The following is an 8,598-nucleotide window of genomic DNA, read 5'->3' as shown; positions in this document are numbered from 1 at the left end:
CCAGTTTAAAAATCCCTCAGGGGCTTTCTGGTGGCCCCAGGATTGAACTCAGACCCCCTCTCCAGCACCTCTCTCCTGGCCATGACTGGCCACAGAGGTTCACCAGCAGCTCCCTGAGACACACTAGCTCTTGCTCCTCCCTCTAGCCCCATCTCTCTCTTCTACATGAATAACTCCTGCTCATTCCTCAAGCTTCAGTTTAAGCATCGTCTCCTTCTAGGGGCGCTTCCTGACCACCAGATGCCTGCCCCTCTCCTCCACCTCAGGTGCCCTCTGTTGTGTTCTAACAGCCACAAGATCCCCTTTCCAACAGTCCACCTTGGCAAGAGCACCCATCACACTACTTCCAGTGTCCAGTGAGCACCTGAATAGCAGAAACCCCACCTTTGACCCCAAATCTAGCCTCAAAGTAGGAGCCCAGAGAGTCTGCAAAATGAACAAAGCCTGCGCCACCCTTCCTGCTACAGCTAGTACTTCTGGGGCAGGTCCCCAAAGCTGGGGACCTGGAAGAGACAATCCAGAGAGCTGCCTGCAGCTGGACCCAGCTCCACCACCACAGGCTGTTTGGGTAAAGCTCTGCTTCCTGCCCAGACCTGCTGCTCCTGTCACAAGGGGTGGGACTCGGTGCTCTTAACGACCTGCCCTTCCTCAACATAAAAGTGAAATGACTGACCAGACAGTTTTAAAGAAGAGAAGGAAAATGTTTATTGTGTTCAGCAGACCTTGTTTTCATTACAGTACCAGGAAATTCATTCTCAGTTCATTTCAGGTGCAGAGGGCTTTGCAGGCATTCAGAGGCCCTGCGCTTGTTCCCAAGCAAGGAGCAGCACCTGGACCTGGGCTGCACTTAATGGAGGAGGATTACAGTCAAACAGAATAGGTACAAAGGGTTTTCTAAAGTACATGGTTTCTTTTAAAATTCTAATGTTTTTCTCTGTTTTTCCATGTTTACCTTATTACCAAAAATAACTGGTTGGAAATCATGGTACTTGATTATCTTTTTCTCAAATTGTTGACTTTAGGTTACTATAATTTGCTACTTTTACTTTGAAGAGGAATTATGCCCATTTCTGTGGAAATCTAAAAGGTGACAAGTAAGGCAATGCATAAGTTACAGGGGGATGAAGGCCTTAGCTCACACCCTAACCTGGGTCCTATCGCAAAATCGGCCACACCTGGCCTCTGTGTCGCTAGGGCACTGGGAGAGACAGGAGATGGCCTCTGGTTTGCAAAAATCATTACCACGGAGTTGAGACTTCTGGACTACTTCTGGGGAGCATGCAGCTGCTTACAGCCGATTTTGTGGTTTGTTTTTATAAACTGTCAGCATTCAGGGACACGCTGAGGAGGGGAGATCCTCCACTCAGGGCACTGACTCACGCCCCCTCATTTCTGTGGTAGATCGAGAGATCAGAGACCACATAATGAAAGAGAAACTGGTATCCTCCAGATACTCTGAAATAACAACGACCTGAGTTTATGAAGCCTAATTTTCTTGAATTCAACCTGGTGGTCACCAAAGTCCTGATTAAGATCGTTCCTCATTATACACACATGATTTTAAATAAAAAATGTTATCCCACCAACTAGACACATAACAGTTATAATTAAGTTGATTCATCAGTCCCACAAAAATATCCCCATAAAAATCAAATACTTAAAAAACAAGTTATTAAAGTTACACAATGGAGTAGTTATTTAAATAACTGCACACAACGCACCCTCCACTTGTTACCAAGAGAAAGACTCCACTCTGTAGTTTTACGCAAACATTTCCACTTCCATGAAACTCGATACCAGAATACTAAACATTTCATTCAGACAAAAAAAATGCACTAAATGTTCCCTTGTAAATTGATTGGATTATTTCTCTTATTCATGGCAATTTTGGAAACAAACTGCTTTCAGGTACCCAAATTTACTCTTAGGGGAGAAGTGGGTGAAGGGGTATCATTTTATACTCACTGCTACGAGGCTGGTGTCTGACCTGTTCCAAGTTACAATGTCAGCAAAGGATGATCCCCTCTGCTTCCTCCCTATTATCCGTGAGACTGCATCCCCATCCCTAGCTGTCAGCCCTTCATCCACGGACTCTGCAACCAGATACACACTGTTCATGATATGAGGACCTGAGGACGGCAGAGTAAATTAAGCTCCATTCTTAGAAACTACGTCTTAATTTTTATAAAACCTTTGCTCGCCCCAGTGCTGAGTCCACACAATACATGGGCCTACCCAATGCGTGGGCACTTGGTAGGTGGACAAACAGCTGTCTGTTTCCATTTGAAACGCCATTTGGACAGATTCAACACTTTCTCAAGCTTATGGTAAAAATAAACACTACAAATCATTCTCAATGTGGAAGGTATTGAGTACAATTTTAAAACCAAACACAGGCATGCTCCCACAGCCCCCAGAGCAGGCTGTGTACCCCTGTTTTGACCTCAAACACCACTGTTTACAGAACATGCATGTCATTTGGACATGTCGCATTGCTTCGTATCACTCTGGCACTGATTCAGAAGAAAAATTTTCCATTACAGCATGATGAGAGAAAAACAAATCCATGAGACATAAACGATGGTTAAAAACAGTGCTCTGTGAACAGTTTCTAGGAGCCTGAAACGCATCAGTGAAGTCAATTCCTGTTTCTTGGCGAAGATCTCTCCTGTCTATCTTTTCAGTCACCATTTGCTTCCACGCAGTAGAGACAACAGACAAAGGCCACTGAGACCAAGTTTTCGTGGTAAAGTCACTTTCGAGGGCATCAGAGGTTCACTGTGAAACCTGTTTATGCCACATGAACCAAGAATTCCTGGCAGGAGGAGGAGGGCCCTAGGCCATTTCAGAAGAAAGCTGGGTCTTACATGTTTAGATCCAACAATCAGGAAGACTCAGGGGGGTGACAGAGAAGGGGCAATGATACACACAGACAGAGGACAGATGCCACACTGCGCCTTCCTCACACAGGACGTGTGGGAGAGACCTGGCAGGAACCTGGGCCAAGGACCCAGGGAACTGGCATTTAGAAAGCACATCCCAGTTACTCCCCCCCAGTTCATCGCCTGCTTGAGCTCCCAGGAGACGAACTGGGGAAGCGTACAATTCCGCCCCTGGTTGTAGACAGAAGTGGCAGCAGCAGAAGCCTCTCTGGCGGCTTAATCAAGCCTGAGATGAAGGCGGCCAAACGTTTCCCACTCTCACACATTCCGTCCCTTCGGCTGCTCTGACCAGGTGAGTCAACAGCAACGGTGTTGAGGGGCCGTGTTAGTCTCGGATCAATTTATCGAAAGAATGTTTTGGGTTCCCTCCTCCCTAATTTTTAACGAGATTACAAAAGCAAACTCAAAAGCTCCCTCAGACAGACTAAGAGACCTCTGGGCTAACTTTTGCATGTGAATATGGAAAAAATGAATTACTTGATAGCTGTCAGAAGACTCTAGAAGGAGGGAGGGCCACGCTGCTGGGCCCTGGCCCTCACCCCTACATGGGCCAAGGACACCTGGAGGCCCCGCGGTGGGGGCCGCCCAGCACTGCCCGGTCACCGGGAAAGGCCACTGTGGGAGGGCTGTCCTGGGCCGCTGAGGGGAAGACAGGAAGCCACGACTGCAGGGCTAACCCTGCTTCAAGCTGCGACTCTGTGGCATCCATCAGAACGGGCAGAGCCCTGGCCAGTTCCGCAAGGCCAAGGCAATCCACCGCTACTCGACTAAAAGGAGAACAGGACAGCGTATAGGAAAACATGGACACAACAAGACCTCTCCTGGCCTTGGATCTGGGCCTTTTGTAGAGAGAAGCCAAAGCCATGTCCCTGGGGTTTGAGAGAGAACAACCCTGCAGAGAGGGAGAGGGCACAGGATGCGGGGACCTTGCTGAGGGAGCCCTGAGCCCGTCAAGATGGATCCTGGGGGGCCTGACTATGGCTTATCCAGCGAGGAAATCCACGACAGAGCTTTCTCCCGAAAGTGGGAAGAGAAAACAAAGACTGTCACAAATATAAAAATTGCTTACAAAACAATGACCTAAAAAGTTCAGTGGGGCTGGGTGGAAAAGAAGGTGGTTTTTGCTTCTGATCAGTCACAATGGGACTAAGGGTTTATAAAAGAGAACAGCTCACTCCTGGTCTCCCTCCATCACCCCCCACCCCCGCACTCTGGAGCCCTCCTGCTCCTGATGCATCCCGCCCTCACCCAACCCACCCCCACTATCCCCAGATGAGTTTGCCCCGAGCCGACCCTGAAGACACACGATTGTTGTGGGGTTTCAATTTGATGGGGAACCTGATGCCCCGGGTGGCGCAGACCCGGGCGGTGCAGCCCTTGGGCAGAGCTCCCGAGCTCCGGCCGTGAACTGAGGTAAGGAAGGCCGCGTGCAGCCCGGGGGTGCTCTTGGCTGTGGGCACCACAGGGCTCGTCGTCGTCCTCCAGGGGCCTCTGCCACCTCCCCCTCTGGTGAGAAGACTGCTCTTCACGGCGTCGCCGAGTCTGGCCACTTGGCTCCCTCTGAGGTGCAAATCTGGATGCAGGGCCCGCCGGCGAGCAGAAGTCACAGTCCGCGGTGGGCCCCCCGCCCGGCCGGGGCATCAGCAGTTGTATAGACAGATTGGAAAAAACTAGCATTTAATATAAAAAGTGTTTTTCAAACGGGGTCCTTTCCTGTATTTCCTAGCCTCCTCTGGAGATCATAATTCTTCACGTTTCTGAAGTCCTGCGTGTGGAGGAGGACCATTGAAAAGAAAAAGGAGATTATCTTCAAGTTATAAAAATACAGATTGGGCATTTTCTGGCACTGAAACCTACTGTTTGTACCCCACCTCCACTGTATCTCTCTTTTTAAGTTTGTAGGAGCTTCAGTTTGGTGTGTTTTTATTATATTTTGAAAGCAAAAACAAAATTTATGGTTAAATTTTTAAAAGCATCGAAACTACCTGAATACCCCCAAGTCCACCTAAATTGTGTTCACAAGTACAATATTTATTCCTAGTAAAAATGTACATATGTTTAGTTGGGAGTCTTCTGTTTTTCATTTAATAACAGACAAAAACATTTTCCTATGTGGCAGTGTAAGCTCATTTACCATTCTCTATTCTTGGATGTTTAAACTGTTTTTAATGCTTTTGGCTTACAAATAATGGTAAAATAAATGTCTCCATGTATATGATTTTTTTTCCTGTGTTGAATTATTTCTTTCAAGGTAAATTCTCCAGAGAAGAATTATTGAGGATATAAACATTTAGTGGCTTCTGATGACTGAGTCAGTGCTTTATAACAAGGATTGTACAAATGCATGAAGATCAACAAGGTACACCCAGGAGAGTTTCACCACCATCTCCCCAACAAACGGCATTATCAATATGTACATTTTTCTATGTACTATATATTAATTCCTTTAATTTCATTACCATTTCCTCAAATTCATTTATTATTTGTGTTTTCCTCTTATTTAAATAGTATACTACATTCTTTGCCCATTTGCCCATGAAAATTCCTGAAATTTTACTCATGAATTTCAATTAATTATTCTCATGATGAATATCTAGCCTTTAAGCTGTGATTTTTAATATCATGTTATAGTTACATCTAGGTGAATCACTCAAGATCCATGTTCTATAATTGCTTTTTTCTGGAGGGGGGCAGGGGAGGTAATTTAGTTTATTTAATTTGTTTATTTGTCTGTTTTAACGGGGGTGCTTGAGACTGAACCCAAGACCAAGTGCATGTTAAGCACATGTTCTACCACTGAGCTACACCCTCCTGATCAACTGCTTTTTAGAATTAGTTTTGAGCTGAACAAATGAAAATCCAGAGCCCAGCTCACTAATGTTTACAAAAGGCCACTTTTGTATCCTAATGATTTTTTCAGACTGGCCATCATTCGAGATAGACATATAGCAGAGGAAACAGTATATGAAGACTAAGTCCTTTCTATTCTTGGTTTAAATTAAATATAAACACTCCAACCCCAGCCCAATATGCCTGTTTGAAAGAATAATACTTTTTTCAAACCAATATGTACTTTGTCTTGATCCTAAGTGCGTTCATTCACTCATGCCTAGACAGATTTAATGGAAAACCAAGGAATCTGACAAGAGGGCCCCAAATAACGTCAGGTTTGGGCTATGTATCATAAAACTTATGAACCTAAATAACAATAAGCACAATTAAAGCACCCTTTCTGAAAGAAAGAAAGAAAGAAAGAAAGAAAGAAAGGGAAAGAAAGAGAGAAAGAAAAAAAGAAAAGAAAAGACAAAAGAAAAGAAAAGAAAAAAGAATAAAAGGGCAGCAACTGTCTTTAGTAAATACTGTTTAGAAGCCCAACTGAATAAGGAAAGTGAAAAATACACACTAGCAGATATCAGGATGGAAGGATTAACAAATGATTCTTCTTTTCCTTTTATTCATTATCCTGTTTGTGAAACCAACAGAAGTCAGAAAAGCCAAGAAGCTTTACCTAAAGCCAAAAGTCTGTACTCACCTTCTCGGCTTGGCTCTTTTGTCGTCTTGTCTCTGAACAGTGTTCCTGATTCCTTCTCCTCCTGAAAGCGGGTCTGCAGCTGTTTGATCTCCTGATCGTAATCCTGCCACTCCGGGACAATTCGAACAGCTGCCTCCAGCTTGGGCTCTTTGGTCATTGGATTGTTACACTGCACAAATCGAAACGACAGACTTCAGCTGATGTGAAGAAAGGGTGTGTTACACAGAATTCAAAGCTGTTTCTGTTCCTGGGCTACAAGTCCCAGCTGGACAAAAAGAACCATACTGAGGAACCAAACGATGTATTTATTAGCAGAAGCAATGTGGCAGCGGGTTATATGAAGCTTCTGCAAAGAAGCCGTGGAGCGCTACCAGAAGGTAGGAAGAGAAAGTCCATTTGGAAAATTACAAGGCACAGAGTGATCTGGAAGACAAGCAGTAACATCACTGATTTTCAGCAGTGAGAACGTCCCCTCCAGACACTAGAGGATTTGGCTTCCCGCCGAGGTGCGAAGTTCTGCAGTCCCTAAACTACACAAGACAGGGAAAGGCTAAATAACTGTCTAGCTGTACGTCACACTGGACCAAGATGCAGAAAAGAGCCACAGGCAACTCACCAAATCAATTGTTTTTGCCTTCTTCTTAGAGGCGTCATCACACCACGTTTCACACCAAAGCCATTCTTGAGGGAGGGATTTAATTGGCACCTGATGGATCATGTTATTGGGCAAATCCTGTTTGGTAAAGATGATAAAACACAACAACCTGAAGTTTGGGAGAAATTTGAATACATGCACAGCAAATGAGTGATGTGAACTGCTTACATACCACATGCCAATCATAAATATTTAGAACGGAAATGGTCCTTACCAAAAACCTCAGAGAAGCTAAAATATTGATTTATGGTGTTTTTAAAAACCACAAAGTTTAGAGGGTCCATAAAACATCTACCCATAATAAGCACCTGAAAAACCTGAGCTTAAAACTCACAAATAGCCTGAATGTAGACTTCCCTCAGTGACAGCAATTCTAAATCAACTAAGCATAGACTGTGGTTCTTGTCCTTCACACGGTCTTACTTAAAGGAAGCTCTGAATCCGCCCTGTCCACTGAGCCCACGTGTTTTCTAGCCAACTGTACTCTGTGCTTTGAAGCTTTTTTCTCAGGAAAACTTTTGAGCTTGACACAATAGAATGTTCCATTGTCCTAAGCCACAAACCACTGACACGATTCAGGAATTCCACCACTTCTGGGTAGATACACAAAAGAACTGAAAGCAGGGACTCAAAGAGATACTCGTACTCATACACCAATGTTGGAAATAAGCCAAACGTCCAACAACAGATGAACGGATAAACAAAATGTAGTGCAAACATACAATGGAATCTTATCTTATCTCAACAGGAAGAAAATTCTGATACGTACTACAACATGGACGAATCTTGAAAACATTCTGCTGAGTGAAACAAATCGAACACAAAAGGAAAAATATTGTATGATTCCAAAAGTACCTAGAATAGGCAAGTTCATACAGACGGAAAATAGAATGGAGGTTACCAGGGGCTAGGGGCAGGAGAAAAGGGAGTGGTTTAATGGGTGCAGAGATTCTGTTTGGGACAATGAAAAAGTCCTGGAGCTGGACAGCTGCACAACACTGTGAATGTCCTCAGTGTTACTGAACTGTACACGTACAAATAGTTAAAATGGTACATTTTATATTATGTACATTTTATTTTACCACAATAAAAAATAATCAAGGTAAAATAAAAACACTCCCAGACAACAAAAACTGGAAAAAATGTGAACTTGATGCTAAGGGTTAAAAGTAAAGGATATTCTTCAGACAGAAGAAAAGGGATCCAATGTGGAAGCCCAGAAATGCAGGGAAGAATACAGAGTAACCTAAAGGGTGACTGTGAGTAAACCCGAACAGATACTGACTATTTTAAACACAGATTTATAATACAGAGATCTAAACTACATGACACCAAAGCATGAGGGGTGAGGGTAAATGCAGGGGTGAATTCTAACACAGCATGTGGACTTGTAGCAGAGGCTGCTAGGAATGCAGATTTCTAGGCCTGATCACACACCTACTGAATCAGCCTGTGCAGATGGGGCCCAG

At 44.3% G+C, this 8,598-nt stretch overlaps 1 protein-coding gene across 1 annotated transcript in view; it reads right to left on the bottom strand.

Annotated features, from left to right (window-relative positions):
- Positions 1–680: 680 nt before the first annotated feature.
- UGGT1 (UDP-glucose glycoprotein glucosyltransferase 1) overlaps positions 681–8,598 on the bottom strand; it is a 106,398-nt gene continuing 98,480 nt past the window's right edge. Inside the window, 3 exon segments of the mRNA XM_032479242.1 lie at positions 681–4,707; positions 6,475–6,643; positions 7,091–7,207. Of these exon segments, the coding sequence (XP_032335133.1) occupies positions 4,682–4,707; positions 6,475–6,643; positions 7,091–7,207 (312 nt within the window). The 3' untranslated portion in view covers positions 681–4,681.

The sequence above is a fragment of the Camelus ferus genome, chromosome 5 (assembly GCF_009834535.1).
Source record: "Camelus ferus isolate YT-003-E chromosome 5, BCGSAC_Cfer_1.0, whole genome shotgun sequence".
Classification (NCBI taxonomy): domain Eukaryota; kingdom Metazoa; phylum Chordata; class Mammalia; order Artiodactyla; family Camelidae; genus Camelus; species Camelus ferus.
The sequence above is the reverse complement of the archived record's forward strand: the minus strand, read 5'-3'. Positions and strand labels throughout refer to the sequence as shown.